General features: G+C 38.0%; 1 protein-coding gene across 5 annotated transcripts in view; it reads left to right on the top strand.

Annotated features, from left to right (window-relative positions):
- The window catches only part of dync2h1 (dynein cytoplasmic 2 heavy chain 1), a 102,667-nt gene that overhangs the window by 41,986 nt on the left and 42,123 nt on the right, over positions 1–18,558 (top strand). For 3 of the 5 annotated variants that reach the window (XM_067507137.1, XM_067507136.1, XM_067507139.1), the window contains exons 60-75: positions 523–660; positions 3,960–4,073; positions 4,649–4,809; positions 5,708–5,831; positions 5,980–6,101; positions 6,324–6,410; positions 6,598–6,724; positions 7,402–7,543; positions 8,117–8,226; positions 8,560–8,580; positions 10,310–10,408; positions 10,697–10,820; positions 11,972–12,135; positions 13,398–13,517; positions 14,420–14,554; positions 15,291–15,434. In XM_067507137.1, coding sequence (XP_067363238.1) covers positions 523–660; positions 3,960–4,073; positions 4,649–4,809; positions 5,708–5,831; positions 5,980–6,101; positions 6,324–6,410; positions 6,598–6,724; positions 7,402–7,543; positions 8,117–8,226; positions 8,560–8,580; positions 10,310–10,408; positions 10,697–10,820; positions 11,972–12,135; positions 13,398–13,517; positions 14,420–14,554; positions 15,291–15,434 — 1,932 coding nt within the window. Of the gene's footprint in view, positions 1–522; positions 661–3,959; positions 4,074–4,648; positions 4,810–5,707; positions 5,832–5,979; positions 6,102–6,323; positions 6,411–6,597; positions 6,725–7,401; positions 7,544–8,116; positions 8,227–8,559; positions 8,581–10,309; positions 10,409–10,696; positions 10,821–11,971; positions 12,136–13,397; positions 13,518–14,419; positions 14,555–15,290; positions 15,435–15,668; positions 17,771–18,558 lie in introns of those variants that run through there. The other 2 variants (XM_067507141.1, XM_067507138.1) reach the window with 2 other exon arrangements.

The following is an 18,558-nucleotide window of genomic DNA, read 5'->3' as shown; positions in this document are numbered from 1 at the left end:
AGTACTACTAGTGGATATTCACATTTTATTTATTTCTATTTTTGACTATTAAAAACTACACATTTTAATTTCCTGATTTATATTCTCAGTTTTTGTTTCTACACAAAAATTATTTAGCTTTATTAACGATTAAGCTAAGCCAAAACCTAGTTCAGTGTGTTTGCAAAAGACACTTGTCTTTATGATCCACCTATTTTTTATGTGAACAAAAGTATTGGAACAGATGGACTTAAAATAGATCGAAGCAAATAAGACTTAATATTTAGTTGCAAATCCTTTGCTTGCAATAACTGCATTAAGCCTGTGACCCATAGACATTGCAAAACTTTTGCTTTCTTTTCCAGGCTTTCACCACAGTCTCTTTCAGTTATTGTTTTTGTTGGGGGGTTACTCCCTTCAGGGAAACTATAGGGTTTAATTCTGGAGATTGACTTGGACAGTTTAAAAACTTTCAACTAATGCCCCTGATGAACTTCTTTGTTGTTTTTATAATGTATATTTATAATTGAAATATGTCTGCAGGCTGGTGTATCAAAGTTGAATGAAGCCAAGGCATTGGTTGATGAGTTAAAGAGGTGTGCTGCAGAACAGAGTGCACTGCTGAAGAATAAACAACAGGAGGCAGATTCTGCCCTGCAGGAAATCACCAGCTCAATGCAGGTGTGTGTCTATGTTTGTATATATGTGTTTGTCACTGTGCGTATAGACAGCAGTCCTGCAGGGATTTCCTTTAAGTTGCTATCCTGCTTGCAGCTGTCAGTATTGACCTGTTCTTTCTGTTCTGTTCTGTTCTCTCCTTGCATACTGGGAGTTCCGCGTGAGTGAGAGTGCGAACGAGGGTTGAGGGTGCGTGAGAGGTGCAAAGTTTTGGATATTTTTTCTCAATCATATTTGGGGGTTTACTTTGTTTACTACTTTTTTCTTTTGCGTGATCAGGTATTGTTTTGAGTTTTTTCTGATTGTTGTTGAGCTTTTGCCCCGGGTATTGGGAGGGATGGCATCCTCTGAGATGCCACCACCATCCCTCCAGCAGGGAATTAGGATTGTCCCGCCAGATACTAGAGTCACCGTGAAAGAGTTTCTGCTTGCCGTCAGTGACCAGGTAGGACATGACAATTAACTTTTTGCATCAAAAATTAACAAAGTGGTAGTTGCGTCAACAATCTCATAGAGTGGTGTGGTTATCCAAGACATGCTTGTGCAAGTATCCCCCCTGTCGGCTCCTTCTACATGGATCACTGTGTCAGGTGTACCGCCGTTTATTTCAAGTAAGCAGTTGGAGAATGAACTCCGTAGGTTCGGTAAATTTGCCAGATTTAAAACCGTCAGTTTGAGATGTAAGGATCCTTGTCAGCGGGCAGTACTTACCTGCTACCCATGAAGAGAGCCCAGGCCCTGCTTAAAAACTGGAGACCACTTCGCACAGACCATATGGTGCTCTCAAGGGCTTTGTCCAACAAGTTTAAGACTTCCTGGGAATACTTTTAAATTCAGACCAAACATATTGCGCCTGATAAGAAAAGCCTTGTCCATAATGGTCCTATTTGTGATTTGATAGAAATACATAATATTTCAAATGTCAATGTGGGCATTCTTTCTTTAAATTAGGAGAAAGCTTTTGATTCACCAGACCATTCCTATTAATTTTCTGTACTTAAGACATTTGGTATTGGTGATGGGTTTTATGCTTGGTTACATTTGTTGTACAATGGAGCTGAATGCATGGTGAAGATGTGGAAAGGACTGATTCGACCAATCGCTGTACGGTGAGGAATTAGACGAAGCTGCCCTATTTCAGGGCATCTATAAAGTCATTGTCATTTAGTCATTAAGCCTCTGCTGTGGAAGCTGAGTTGGCTTAGTGGTGTCTCATTGCGGGGCTTTTCCAGTTTGTATCCCCTTCTCACTGTATCTGCTTATCCATATGATTTTAAATGTTTTTGTCACAAACCACAGGGATGTTCATTGTTTAGAGGAGACCCTGTCCCTTTATAAGAAAGCTTCAACTGCAAAGGTTAACTGGGAAAAGAGCTAGTTGGACAGTGGAGAGGTCAGCAAGTGCCTAGTCTGCCTGGATGAATTCACTTAGGCAAGACGGGACTGAAAGTGCTGGGAGTTTTTCAGTTCTCTACCTGCCTGTGGCTGAAGGGGGTCAAGCCCTGATTGACATTTACTCCAAGATTGCCTCTTTATACTGCGCAGAAAGTGCTGTACGGCTGTGGGTCAGGCTGGTGCGACACTTCTCGCCTGTTGCTGACGATAGTGGGGCGGTTTTGGTGTGATAAGCAATTTTTCTTTCTACAAGTGGAGGAAGTGGACTTTAGGGGTCTAACACCTTTCTACAGCTCTGTACTGCAGGCATGCCAGGTTTTTAAAAGTGTGCATGCCAGTAATGGCACCCCAGGCATGTGGTTGTTTGAGGAACCTTTATTTTTGAACAACTTCATAAGGACCCAAACACTGCAGTGTATTAGTCTTCAAACCAGTTTCAGAGAGGAAGGCTGCACTAAACTGGGACATATTATTAAGATGTCAAGAAAATATATGGAAATTCTGAGAGAGACTACCAGAGTTAGATCAGTCAGGTTGATAAATAAAGTCATGGAAGAAGTTTGGGCTGCCTTGTCACAAGCCTTGGGAGTGGCAGGAAGGAGGAGGTCAGCTTCTGTTACTCCAAATCCCTCAACTGAGTACTTTTCAGAGTGTAGAGAAAAAGTGATCTATCAAATCTGCGTAAAGGTTTTGAACCTGCGCTCTTTAACAGGAGTGAAAGAGTCAAGTTGAGCTGAGTTTGTTGGCCAAGATGTTTCCCCGAAAGGCAGCTGGTGGTGCCTATACAAGATGCCCATTGAAAAGTGGACAGCAGACCTCCAGTGGAAGGTTGTACATGGGGCAATATCTACAAACTGATACAGAGCGCAGCTGGACCCTAGCTTAGTGGACCAGTGTGTCTTCTGTTCCCAGGCAGAGACATTAGAACACATATTTATCAAATGCCCCAGGCTTTAAGCACTGTTTGACTTTTTTAAGATGTGGTCTTGGGGAGGTTTTTCTCTTTTAGTCTGTTTATTTTTGGGCCAAAATATTGTGTAAGGAATAAGAATGTATATCCTTCTGAATTTGTTTTTGATCTGCTAAACTAGCGATCTGGCTGAAACGCAGAAACCAAACTCAGGGTACTGGATGTGTGGAGCTGGTGCCAGTTCTAAAATGGACTGCTGAAGGCCAGGCTTAAGGTGGAATATGCCTACTATCGAATGACAGACAATATTGAGGCTTTCAGTCGTAGATGGACAGTAGGGGATGTACTGTGTACTGTAGTGGAGGAAAACGAAGAGTTGATTGTAAACTTCTGACAAAAGATTTTCTAAAGTGATGATTTGACAGAGATCAGTTGTTGTTTCGTAATGTCAAATCAAAATCTACTCTAGTCACCTGCATTGTATTGTAAAACTATCTTTTTCTGCAGGCTGTGTCCTCCCTGCTGCAAGATGCTATTTAGTTTGTGTGTATGCATTTGTTTATGTCATTTCTTATCCAGTGTTTTCTATTTCCTCATATCCAAGTTTTCAACTCTTCCTGCTGGCTATTTGACGAAGAACTGTGAGTTTAGTCAGTTGCTAGATTGATAAATAATAACGAAGAGACTGATCTTTTTGGGCTTTAGCAGCTATGATTTCTATAGTGATAAAGACTGTACGCTTGGAGAATATACAAAAGATTGGAGTAGGGAGTAGTGGAGGGGCAGGAAAAATGCATTATGGAGATGGAGATATCTGCCTATCTATCTATCTATCTATCTATCTATCTATCTATCTATCTATCTATCTATCTAATCAAATTCAAGAAAAAATAGAAACGTTTTTTTTTTTTTTTTCCAGCTCCTTTTTGTTGAATGCGCTGTATTTAACCTGTGCAAATATTCAAAAACCACATGTTACATCTTTCTGGTTATCCAGAATGCCAGTGACCAGAAGACAGAGATGGAAAAGATAAAAGGGAAGATGGCACAAGAAGTGTCCAAGATTGAAGAGAGAAAGGCCAAAATAGATGATGAGCTAAAGGAAGTACAGGCAAGTTGTGTCCTTGATTTTGTCATTACGAAATAATTTATAATTATTAGAAAAACACATATATACTTAAAGTCAGGTTCGTAATATTGTAATTATAATAGGTTTTTGGCTATTGACCTCCACCACATTTAATTTGTAATGAAACACCTTCATTACATGTAAACTTCCTAAAGATTTTGCTATCTCTCTGGTGAATGCATTTATTAATTTATTTTTTTTTCAGCCAGATGTGTCCTCTTTCACTTGCATAAGCCCCTTTCACGTATGAACTTTGTACAATGCCCAGAGAAACAGGTCTGGACATAGTCCAGAATTGTTGTTCCACACACTTAATACACTGCGTGAGATTTTCCAAGTTTATTTAAACTTTATTTATCAACCTGATTTCTATGGGGGGTTAACATGTACAGGAGGCACAACATGATATTTAAAGCCGTGAGTCCCAAAAAAACAAAAAAAAAACAAACTGCTGCGGCAGTTGCCTAATGGAAATATTAAAACATGCCCATTTGCTTGCTTTACTTATCCATCACTTACTTTTTTAGTCTTTCCACCTTACCACTATTGTCCTGTAGCCTTTGGTAGATGAAGCAAAGCGTGCAGTGGGAAACATCAAGCCTGAAGCTCTGTCTGAGATCCGCTCCCTCCGCATGCCCCCTGATGTCATCAGAGACATCCTAGAGGGGGTATTGAGACTGATGGGCATCTTTGACACCTCCTGGGTCAGCATGAAGAGGTAAGAGGGGAAAAAACCTGGAAGAATGTGTAATGACATTGAGAGAACGAGGGTGAAAAAGAAGGATGAGTACACAGACAACGTTTACATGCACCGGGGTACTCAGAGAAATGAGCTTTCTCGGTAATCAGAGAACAGTGTTTACATGCATTTAAGAAACCTGGTTATGGGAAATTTGCATATACATGCACCAGAAGAGTACCTTGATTTCTCCTCCTCCTCTGACTTATTTTGGAGGCGTGGTGCACAGATTTTAACTGTATAGTGATGAAAGACGCTGCTTTCTGATTTTCCTCTCAGGTGCGTGTGTCACAGTGATGGGGAGAGAAAGGAAAGATACATACAGCTGATCAACAAGAGTCAAAAGTTTTACAATCTACTGGGGAAAGGGACTTATTTAGACTTCTATAAGACACTTTGTGTTAATAAAATTTTCTGTTTGACCTTAGGTGGAGGCAACATTGCCCCATTAACGATCTCTACTTTAAGTCATTCTTTCAATCAGCTGCATGCTGCTTACCGTCTTCAGCCTTTTAGTTAGGCACATGAGCAGTTGGAGAAAGCCAATTAGAAACCTAGTTGCACATATACATGACAGAGAAATCACCGTTCTCTGAGAAATTTCTACTTGGGGAAACCAGATTTCCCTTATCCTCTACTCTGATTTCCGAAACCAGCTTTCCTGTTTACATGACACTTACGAAATCGGCTTTTCCGATTATTAGTATTATTATAGAGTATATCTCACATACTCATGCGTAGTAAATTATTGTGTCTGTGCAATTCCTGTGTCCATGTGTTATTTCAAATTAGCTTTTAGTGTTTTTCACTGTTTTCATTTGTAACCTACTCATGTCCAGTTTTTTTTTCTTTTTTCTGTTACCCCTCTTTTATGTAGCTTTTTGGCTAAGCGTGGTGTGCGGGAGGACATAGCTACATTTGAAGCCAGAAACATCACTCCTGAGATTCGTCGGAGTGTGGAAGAGCTGCTAAACAGAAACAAGGCTTCTTTTGACCCCAAGGTCAGATGACAGAGTGAGAGTTAGATGTATGGATGGTGGATGTTATTAACCCCTTGTTGTTTTTTAGCATTTTTTGTTGATAGAAAATGGTCTTGGGGCTGGTAAAATGAGTTGTTCCTGACATGGATGCTGTTTTTATTATGGTTAGAATGCAAAGCGTGCCAGTGCAGCAGCTGCTCCTCTTGCTGCGTGGGTCAAGGCCAACGTCCAGTACTCTCATGTACTAGAGAGGATAGAGCCACTGGAGAGAGAGCAGGCTGGACTACTGGAGTAGGAACACACGCACATAAACTCACAAATACCAGAAAACACCTACAAATATTTTAACTGATTTCTTAGACAAAGTCATACACCTAGGCAAAACCCTAATTTTCATTTCAAGTGGTGTAAAAATGTTGTGGGTGTTGTTTACTTATGAATACACATATTCTTCATGATAAATGTGGAGGCACATAAAGTGACTTTGTGTTTTTCTTTTCTGTGTGTGCCTAGAAACTTAAGGAAGACGGAAAATAGAAAAAACAAACTGGAAGACCAGCTCAATTCTGTTGGCGCCAAAGTCAACGAATTGAAAGAGAAGTATGCCTCCCCCGAACCTTCTATTCTTTTAGCCCTCTCTTCTCTGCTTCTCTCCCACACAAATTGCTCATAGAATGCATGTTACAATTACAAGATTTTTTATCCTGCAGTGTAAAACAAAAAAATGTCACAAACAAAACACATTGAACTTTTTAATCATGCCGTTTTCTTTGTACTTTTTTATCAGGTTCCAGTGTTATACAACAGAGGCAACCAAGTTGGAAGTTGAAGTGACAAAAGCTCAGGACACAATTACTGCTGCCCAGCAGCTCATATCACAACTAGACGGAGAACACACAAGGTGGAATACACAGGTAGCCTGATGAATGGATCGTTTGATGTGTGTATTAGTGTGGGAGGTTATACACATTCCCTTAGAAAGGTGCTCATTTACCATGTAAGATCAACAGGAGGTGTGTGTGTGTGTGTGTGTGTGTGTCAGGGGGATAGATCCTCCTGTCTTGAGTCCCTTCTGGCTGTTTTTACTCCTCTCCACAGCATCTGTCTGCACCTTAATTAAAACACTCAATCTCTTCCTGACACACACACACACACACACACACACACACACACCTTTCACTCATTTCCTCCCTTAAGCCCCACACCAAAAAGCTGGTTTACTTTCTGCTCACGTATTTTCATATACGCTTTTCCACATTATGCGCTAGCTGTGGTTCGCCGTATGGTACTCCCTCTAAGCTGTTCTAATGTTTCACTGGAATATGGAAAGAAGAACTGCATAGACAGAAAGGTACACTACTGCTGAGCAAGTGGTCCAGAAACAGGTTTTGTGTTAAAGTATAGAAACATTAATGCAGCCAGATGCGTGTGCACAGTAAAGCCCAGATACACAATCTTTTCTGATCTGTTGGTGTTGGATTAGACTACCTTCCTTGTGGTGCCTCTTCATTAATTCTTTCACCCTTTGCACTTTCCTATTTATCCCTCTCTTTTCTCTAACTTTTGAATATTTTATCTCTCTTTCAATCAGATGTCTGAGATAAAGAATGAGTTGGACACACTCCCTGTGAGGGCCATGCTTGCTGCAGCCTTCATTACCTATCTTTCTGCAGCTCCAGAAGACAATAGAAGACACTGTCTGGAGACATGGATGGCTCAATCTGGACTACAAAGTAAATATACTACAGCATCACCACAGCATATGGTTACTCTGTACAAAATAGACTTCAAACACAATACTACCCACACAGCACAATGCATGTGTTGATGCACCTGGTACATGCATAACACTTACAAGGTCCTTGGTCTACTAAATATTAGTGCAAATTAAATCTTCCTGGAAGCAGAAAGTGTTAGAATTACTTGATCATAATTTGAGTAAATGCAGAACTTCCCAATCATGGGAAGTTTAAACTACATTTTTCAATTCATATAAATAACCTCACAGTTACTTACATAATAACAAACTTAATTTTCCAGTGTCGGGTCAACATTAGATTTGACCATATAATTCTTTTGGCGGTCTCTTTCCCTGAGGGCTTCACATGTACTGTACATATAAATCCTGAACAGCTGAGTCAGCCAGTTGACCCACTGTCAATTGTTTCTGTGTTCATCATCATCATCTCAATAAGGTGTCAAGATCACTTAGTAACCCTACTTAAAGTGTAATATAATTTGTCTCAACACTAGGTTTGAACTCGGGTTTGTTTTCAATTGGTAATTTTTGTTTGTTTTTATACCAGAGTTTGACTTGCTATCATTCCTGTGCTCTGAGAGTGAGCAGTTGATCTGGAAGAGTCAAGGTCTGCCCTCTGATGAGCTCTCCATGGAAAATGCATTGGTCATACTACAGGTCATTTGCTCTTCTGTCAATCCTTAGCAATATTTGTTCTTTTCCTTTTTATGGCCTTAATTTCAAATCTGAGTTATTGATAAAACTGTGTTATATATATCTTTTCCCTATCCACTTCATAATTTTGAATCTTTTCCATTACACTAAATCTTTGTTTTTATGCATTGTTTACACTTGCAAAGGTTTTTTATATATATAATTGCGACACCATGTATTTGAAGCAACAAGTCTTCATTGACATGATTGTATCAAGAGTTATGCCCATTGTTATTTATCTGTCCTTCATTTGTCTTTATTGTGTTTGTGTGTTGTTTTTATCATTGATGCGTTCAGATCAATGCACTAAGATTACGGGTAAGAAGTTCCATTGTTAATTTTTTATAGCCCATACCTATAGTAGTTCAGTGTTGCCTCTCTATTTCTTTTACTTTCACTTTTTTGGTGGACTTTGTTGGTGGCTAGTTCATAGATGTTTGAATTTACTTTGTTACTCTCATATATTCAGACTACACTACATAGAGTTAGAAATGGCAGCATATTGGAAAATCATGTTCGCAATGGCTAAGGCATTGTACATATGTACTTAGCTGCTGAGTCTTAAAGGAGTAGATTGGACATACAGTAGTGCTTTAAATTCTTTAGAATTTCCTCGGTTTCTGCAAAAACATGACTTGAAGCATGTTCTGATTTACACATTTTCTAAGACTAGATAGAGGGAACCCAAATTAAACTAGAATGGGCATTTCCTAAAAAAATGTGTGTTATTGCTGAAAGCAAGATGCTACCGCTGCATGCAGCCATTGCCACTGTGAGATTTAAAAAAAAAAAAAAAAAAATGTGACATTCCTGTTTAGTAACTGCGTGGGCTGATTAAAAGGATTAACAATTTAGATGTGAAAACAAATGGGAGAAAAAAAAAATCAAAACGCTCCGGAAGATTGCACAAAGATTAGACAAAACATGAGGAATATAGAGAGGAAAAGATGTTTTACAATAAATCTAAAACGTGGACTATCTAAGCAGATGGAAGTAGGTGCTCATCATCATCCTAAGAAACCACTGTAAAATGACTTTTTCTAGTCTGTACGGTTAAAGATTTATAAGCCAAAATAAAACATATATTCTTAATGTCAATTACTTACCACATTGCAGCACTATAGAGGCCATGTTTTAATATGTGAAGCATTTCATCATAGGGTAACTGTCCAAAGTTTCATTATGTTACCAAGTGTACTTTTTGAGATATTGCTGATTAAACATCGGTCCCATTGACCGTCATTCAGAAACAAATTCCTAAAAACATTCCTAACTATTATTACATAACAGTTGTCAGCATGCAAAGTGATAGCAGACCTCTCATGCTGTGCTTAACATGTTAGAGTTGGAACCATGTTTCTAGCTGTCAGTGTATAGGCCATGTACGGAAAAATCTGGAATCATAAAAAATACATGAAATTAGGGTGCTTTCAGCAATCACACTAATTATGAGACAAAAATAAATGTATTCATTTATTTGCAAAGGTATCTTTCAGAAACTGAACCCCCTCTTGTGGGAGTAACTTCAACTAAACATTTCTGGTAGCTGTTTATAAGCCCTGTAGATTAGCTTGAAAGGATTTAAACCTATTTTAAAATATGATCTGGAAATATGACCATGTTTTAGGTCATATTTATGCAAAAACAGAAACTTTAAAGGGTTGTGCCTTGTCCAGCTCCACTGTATGAGCAGACATGCATGACACATACACAAAAGAAAAATACTCCAGTACTTAAGGTAAGATAAGGGCAACAGACAAATTACCAGTTCAAGATGATCTGAGAAAGAGAATCCTTGAGGCAAGAGACCATGAAATAGAAGTGTACAGAATGAAAGTAGGGTAGTGGGTTCGCCTGGCATCTGAATGACACTGGTCGATAAGCGTCTGAATGACTAGTCGATAAGCATGACAGCTGTGAGAATGGAATGAACAATGCACATACAAACACCTCTCCTTTTCTCCAAAAAACCGACTGTGATCTAAATAAAACTATCCCAAATCCATTGAAATTGACACTCAGTTCTTTGTAATTGTTGTGTACTCAGAGTGTTGCCTGTCCTTTTCTGATCGACCCATCATCCCGAGCTACAGACTGGCTATGCACACATCTCAAACAGCACCGACTAGAGGTTATTAACCAACAGGTAAAGACAAAAACTCAATCCAAATGACATCATTTGATTAAGCTACTGTACTCTTACCTTTCTCCTTAATGTGCCCATATTTCCCCTTTAACAAATTATGTAATGACAATAGTCAGTGTGCACCTGTCAGTAAGGACACTGTTTGGGCATAATTTATGTTTAATTGGTAATTTGTTATTGGACATAGTAATATTACTAATATGTATATGTTACAAAGTAGTGTGTCACCAGCCAGTACTGATTTTAAAAGTATTCTTAAAATTGTGTTTCTGTGTCCTCTCACCATAGGATAGTAATTTTATGACATCCCTGGAGCTGGCAGTCAGATTTGGAAAAACTCTCATCATTCAAGAGATGGATGGGGTTGAACCCGTGCTCTACCCACTGCTGCGAAGGGACCTTATACCACAGGGTATACACACACTCACAAACACAAGGACCTGCTTCATATAAAATCTGATTAAGATAAACATTAATTCTTCATAAGCTAGAAGCTCACATAGTGCTTACCTTTCTACGATGTAGTGAAATCCTTTTTGAGAGACATAGCCTGCATGTCATAATGGAGTGAGGCTTTCACCTTTATGATGCTTTTTAATGGTTAATTTACCAGTCCTCACCAGTGCATTGAGCCACAAACACAGATCTTTCCCCTGCTTTTCAAAGTTACTTTAAATGGGAGGATGCAATCAAACAAGGTGAGTAGAGTAGAATTGAGGCAAGATGAGCCTGTACTATGCAATGGAAGAGCAGCTTTTTGAACCAAGTTACCGATGAGCAGAATGTTTAAAGAAGTAGAGGGGACTGTGGGCAAACAATACCGATGACTCAGGAAAGAAAAGTGTAAACAAAAGCAAGGGTGGATAATAAAGCTAATTTGGGAAGAAATCTAATTTGTTACACTATAAGCTAGTTTTTACCACTGTTTGGTACATAGATGATAGTCAATCATCATAGTTGCAGAACAGAAGAACAGAAAGTAGTAAAAAAAATGTATTAATTAAAAAATGGGTTATGGGTTATAATTAAACCCATTATAATTCAATAATGGGTTATTATACCATTAAATCAGACTGAATTGTCCAAAATAAGTGTAAAAATAAGTGCTTTCAATGTGTTCAACAAAGGTGAAGACATCAAATAATTATCCACAGAATCCATCTTGTGTTCATTAATCACAATTTTCTGACATACCTTGTGATATTTTAGTTTCTTAGTTTAGATAATTGCATAACAATCATGTTGGAAACATACCTGGAAAAAAAGGGTGATTCATAAGGCTCTGAATCATCCACGGAGAGGCGGTTGTCTATTTGAAGCCTAATTGGAAGACGTGGGGGCAGATAAAGTAAGAGAAAGGGCAAGTTATCCACTTAAAAGTGGTGCTGAACGGGACTGTAAAAAGAGAAGAGACAGAGGCATAGCAGTACTGCATTGCAGACACCTACAAGGCAGGAAGTAGAGAAGAATGTAAGGTTGAAAGGATTCAAAATTATGACTGTTACAGTGTATGTTGGAAACAGTATGGTTCTACTTGTTTAACTTTGACACATGCACACACAGGTCCTAGATATGTGGTCCATATAGGAGACAAGGTTATTGATTACAACGAGGACTTTCGCCTCTTCCTGGCAACACGGAATCCCACCCCCTTTATTCCTCCTGATGCTGCTTCTGTGGTGACGAAAGTCAACTTTACTACCACCAGGGCAGGCTTGCGAGGACAGGTAACCCACACACCTCCCTTAAACACACTCTTATGCAATCCATTATAAAGCTCTATAATAAATATTGTAATTGTTAATCTGTGTTAATTTTTGTGGGGACTTTGTTGGGGAAGTATCAAAGCTCAGACTCAGTTTAGCACTTTGTACTTCATCCTTTGTTTTGTGCTGAATTGGTTAAAGCAAAACAGCTGTCAGACACCCCATATATACTGCATTGTGAGTAACAATGCTTAGCTGTATAGTCTGACAAATTGAATGAAATGTTCTCTAATGCTCTGTATATGCTTCCTTTGACTTTAAATCCTCCTATAACTTCTTTGGGTACCCTCTGATCAGCATTTGTTTCATTCCAGGTGTAAATTAGCCCATTCATTGTGGCATAAATGACATTTACATTTATTCATTTGTCAGATGCTTTTATCCAAAGCGACTCGAAGTGAGATACAAAGCAAACAAAAAATCTAAGTCAAGGAGAAGACATTAAACCAAAGTGCTACGAGAAGAAATGTCACATTTCAAGCTTTTAAAGCTTTTTTGAAAGCTTAAGTGCATAGGAAGTTGCTGAAAAGTTCTGCTTTTATAGGCGTTTGAATATTGAAGAGAGGCAGCTGAACAGTGTTTCACTATTGTGGGAGCACTGAGCTGAAGAGCTTTTCTTAGGATCTTTTGCTATGCAGTGAAGGGACCACCTGACATCGTTCATCGGCAGAGCGCAGACTGCTGGAAAGATTAGAGATGAGATAATGGAGATAAGGTTGGAAGGTGCCTACCTCTGTAGGCGAGAATCGGAGCGAGAATCGGAGCTTTCCAAGTGTTCCTCTAGTTATTTTCCATTGTCTAAGTATGTTAATGTTTCTTTTATTTCTAGATTATAGTCTTCCTAGTTGCTAGCGGTATCCCTTAACGATTTGAAGTACTTTTGCATCTCCCTCCAGCTTTTTGAAGGTTTATAGATTTCATTTTGAGGTCTTCCTGATCCCATTGTTTTAATTCAGCTTAGCAAACCGCTTGAGACTGCCCCTGGAGAGCTACCTGCAGTTGTAAATTCAAAGTGGAAGCTTAATTTACCACATCTGGTGCCTCATCAAGCATTATATTGACTTTTTTTAAAGATCAGGCACCTGATTTGACATATTAAAGTTAATTACCTAGAGGGTTTATCAATGGGTATGGAAGCTTTTTCATTCAATTGTATTTACTTAGATGATGTATGGAGTAGTCATACTGTGTTTCAATAGTCTGTATTTTTACCTGCCCCTTAGCTGCTAGCCTTGACCATCCAGCAGGAGAAGCCAGAATTAGAGACTGAAAAAACAAGACTATTACAACAAGAGGAAGACAAGAAGATACAACTGGCTCAGCTGGAAGAATCATTGTTAGAGGTAATTACATATGCAAATGTACAGCAAACATTGGGAGAACATTTTGGATTAAAATGTTGCTAGGTCAGTACCCTAGTAAATATACTAGAATTAGAATATTCATTAGTTATTACAGAGCACATGCACATTTTCACTATCACATTACAATAAAATTGTGTGAGTGGGCTGCCACAGGGAGTGCCCGGAGGAACAAGCGTCCTGCTCAAGGACACACCTGGTGGGTAGGCTTGGAGTTCATCCTGCAGATGAGGTAATTTACCATCCATGGTAATAAGAATACAGATCCAAAAATCAAGCATTTTTTACTGTATAAATGCCTTAATGGGGCTCCCTGTCCATCCAGTACAAAACATGTGGAGACTAATGCATATGCACTTGCACAACAAATAGTTGATGGACGTTGTGACACACAGACACTGAGCATAATATGACTCTTTTCTTGTATACAGCCTAAGGGAAATTGAGACACACACACACACGCACACACAGACACACACACACCCCAATAGATAGTGCCAAGAGCAGGATGTCAGTGCTTCAGTGGTACTAGACATGTAATTATTCTAGAATTGTAGGAGAATATTTAAATTGACATTTCCATGCTCCATTGGGTTCTCATCTATTTTATTTGAATTTATTTGAATAAATTTGATCAGTTCATTTCAGAGAATTCATGGTACTCATGGGTGATTCATGGTACTCAGTAAAAGCATAAAAACAAATCCCAACATCAAGTTGTTAGAAGATGACAAATCTTGGTCCTCAAACTTTTATCAGATCACCAGTCTCAGCCAGTTGGCAGATATATACTCCAATGAATCTCTTACTCCTCCTTTCTCTTTTTTTATCACTCATTTGTCATTCTGTTTCTTTTGTATCCTTCTGTCCATTTCCTGTATCAGACCTTGGCTACAGCTCAGGGTAATATTCTGGAAAACAGGGAGCTGATAGACAGTCTGAACCAGACCAAAGCAAGCAGTGCCCTGATCCAGGAGTCACTGCTGGAATCACACAGGCTGCAAGCATCCCTGGACCAGGTATGGTATTTCAGGTGCACACATTTAAAGCTGTATTGTTATGATAAAATTTAAAAAAAGGTGATGTCAGTTAACATTGTATAAAGGATAATGACTATATACATAGATTAGTTGTGGTTTTGCTTGTTGTTTTTGTTTGTCTGTTTTTTCAGATTTGGTTAAAGACATTTTTGCTACATAAAACCATTTGTAAAAAGAAAAAAATATGTATAGGGTACATGTTTTATACAATATTTTTAATGTATATTTTAAAAAATTGTGAATGTGTTGAATTCAAAGTTTGCAAATGTGAGATGACACTGCCTTTATTCTTTTTTGTGATTTTTGAAACGAACTGCTTACAATGATGCTATATTACTGAGTATTTGGACACAAACATTTCAGTGGTCTACAGATACTCAGTGCAAAAACTGTTGCAAACAAAGATTCTGCAGATTTACAAGCTAAGAGCTACTGTAGATTAATTACACAGTCACGCTCTAGGGTGCAGCATTGCACCAAAACTATATTTGTACTTTTCTCAGTTTTTATTAACTGTCTGTTCTCTGTATCTGCCTTTTAGACCTTTCTTCGTTATTTAAAATAGGAATTTTCTATTGTATTTCTTCTTAAACATCTCCATATAAATCCCTTTTTCTGATATTCATGCCTCTGTGTTATTTTTCATAACTCTTTAAAACATTGCCGTTCTTTATCTACATTTTTTTGTTTCTCTTTCTTCATGATTTTATTTTAGGAGCGGGATGCCTACTTGCCACTAGCAGAGAGTGCCAGCAAAATGTATTTTGTCATCACAGACCTGTCAAAGATCAACAACATGTACCGGTTCAGCCTAGCTTCTTTTCTACGCCTCTTCCAAAGGGCTCTTCAGGCCAAGAAGGTGACTAGTTCCCACACATCTTATAGTAATTCAGTTTTGTTTGTTTTCAAATGTTTATCTTTTAAATCACATTCGGTTGAACTTAAATTAACCACATAGACACCTTTTTTCAATAGATAATATAAATTATTTATTCTCTCTCTCTCTCTCTCTCTATATATATATATATATATATATATATATATATGTCCACAATTACTATGTCGGATTGGTTGGCCATTACCATTTTGTCAGTCTGTTCCTGGAAGTCCCACTGGATCTTGGCCACTCTCAACCACCTGTGGTGGTGTATCCCATTTTGAATTTGGGTCATCTAGCCTGCACATGGCACATATTCTTCTGTACACTTGAAATATAAAAAAAAAAAAATCTTTATTATGAGGATTGCCACTTTTCAGACATTGTACTACTTAAAAACAAAATTTTCAGCAATGTAAGGTTAGTTAAAATGTCTTAACAAGCAGCACACTATGCTAGGATTAAACTTTAAAGCAGGCGATTAAATTGCATCAGTCTGGGAAGGGTTATAAATTCATTCTGGATGCTCTGGGATTTATAAGAATCTCAATGAGACCATTTTATCCAAATCAAGACAATTTGGTAGCCCTTCCATTTTTCTCACAGAGCACAGTGATGACTCATCATGGAAGTCACCCAAGAGCCTAAAAGATGTCTACGGACCTGCAGGCGTCTTGTCAAGTCTACTGTGTTCAGTGTTTTTGACTACTACTATTAGAAACACACTGTCCAAAAAACACATGTCACAATTCTAGAAAATTGGTGGTCGGTACCAGCACTACCGAAAAATCTTTGATTCTGTCTAATAATTTTGCCAGGCCAAGAACAAATCCAATATAATTAACATATTTCAGGATTAACATTTCATTCAAAGGTGAGATGAAGCATTCAAATAATAAAAGCATCACTGATATTGAATGCAAGTGTCTTATGGTGGCATAGCTGACCTAAACTTGCCTAAAAAGTTTGTTTATACACACACAAACAAAAGCATATCTTCAAAGAATATTTTACTGTAGCAATGTGAAACATTCATCTCTAGTTTTGTAAAGTTTTTGGTTGTAGTTTTTGGTGTCTAAAGTTGCACACAAGATATTGGGTTTAGGGCAATCCTGTTGGATGTTAAAGGGAAACACTAACATAAAAGGACTTAGTAATTTGTTGGGACACCACGTGCCATCTGATCAACTTCACTTTGCCTTGGTATTAAGTTCTAGCAGGTCTCTGGAACACTATTTTATCAAAAGATATTCCTCCTTTAGTGTCTATCATGTTGGTGTAGAGTCTCTCATAGATTTTATGTTGGATTCAGACATAGTGCCTATGAAGGCAATAGCATTTGATTTACATCATTTTTCAAATCATTCAGTTACCTTGTGTGTCCAATCGATGTAGACATTGACATCCTGGAAGAATCAATTCCCGTCAGGAAAGAAGTGTTATAGGAGTTGTGTCATTCTGAAAATTATGAAGTTATTCTGAATATCGTTATATTGATTTGCAGTGAGCCCTCTAAAGCTTGATTTATGCTCATGGGCCTCGGGTCGTGTTTCTTTACAATAGGTCTTGCATAGGTTCAGCATATCCACAGTCTGTATGCAGACCCTTACACGTTAGTCTGATGGGCATCTCCCCAAACATGTATCTATGTATTGCAGTGCAAACTTGTCATTGGTTCACAACCATCTCCCTCTGTATCGGCTCTCTTCCCTGCCTTGCAGTAACTTTAGTAAAACAAACTTTTTTCAGAACAACAAAAACCTCATTACAATGGCTGTTCTTGCTGACAAAGACTGATCACGTCCGGAGTTGACTATATAGTAGTCCCCCGTGGAACAGTTCTTATTCTGTTATTCTTTACTGTATATTGTACAAAAAAAAAAAATGAGCATCGAGGTGATCAAATATGCTCTGTTGACCACATTTTCCGACCGTATTTCCTGAGGTCTTTCTCATAGATCTAATTGCACATGTCACTTTAGTCACCATTTTTACGAAATGCCAGCCAGCTGAGCAGTCTTTGTGACAAGCTCCTGCCATCTGTCCCACAACAACAAACAACAAACGCTCTTTCAAAGTCACTTAGATCTTCTCCTCTTGCCACCTTGATCCAAAATCATATTCAAAATCATATTCAATTTTTATATATGCCACATAACATGATTGAATGATTTTACTCAATCGTTTAGTGCAATGCACCTTATTTATTCAGTTTATCCAGTCATCTGGATGTGTTGGATAAATTATTTGTTTCAGTAAATAAAATAATTTTTTAAAATCATATTTTGTGTTTACTGATGTTGCATATGTTTTATGGTAAATTTTGTTTGAAGATCACATGGCATTTAGTATGATATATATATATATATATATATATACAGATATTGAAGAAATCAAGAAGTGGCAGCTACTTTGTCGTGCATTTGCATGTATTTTTAGTCTAGACTGTTTTTGTCAGTTAAAAGTCGTCTTTGGTACAAATGTGGGTAGAGGACTGTACAGGACAATCATGGCATTGCAATAGAAGTAAAGTATTTATTTGTTGGGCAGTATTTATGCTCATTGCAGTTTATTTTTGATACACTGAGCCTAATTAATTCCACTAAATGATCGGTTGATATATTTAAGCTTACTTATGTTTTATTCATTATCAAATTCTAACCTGTACACACATAAGGATATTGGTGGAAAGATTTGGCAGTAATTCCCCATATCCGGTGTGAGTTGTTAGAGCCAGTGCTGTCATTCAAGAATGTCACCATGCAGCATCTGGTTACCAGTGTAACAGGTTTGTGTGTCTGTGTGTCAGTGAGCATGGTCAAAATTACTGTATTGATTTATAATCTCTCCTACTTTGCATTTTTCAGTGATTTTTTTTGTATTAACTTATTAAGTTTCATTTGCCATGGGGCATAGATTCCTGAGGTTTCTAAGAACTCGAAAAGGATTTTAGCCTCTCGTGTCTGACATAACACAATGCTTATTTGATCACAAAATGTCTGTGTTCCAGGTATGGTGTGCACTCACAAATAAAACTTTCACTCACAAAACAGAGGTGTTAATATGAAAATTTAATTCACTCTTCAGGCAGGATTCAGGCAGGAAA

The sequence above is a fragment of the Channa argus genome, chromosome 6 (genome assembly GCF_033026475.1).
Source record: "Channa argus isolate prfri chromosome 6, Channa argus male v1.0, whole genome shotgun sequence".
Taxonomy (NCBI): domain Eukaryota; kingdom Metazoa; phylum Chordata; class Actinopteri; order Anabantiformes; family Channidae; genus Channa; species Channa argus.
This window is presented reverse-complemented; position numbering and strand designations above follow the sequence as displayed.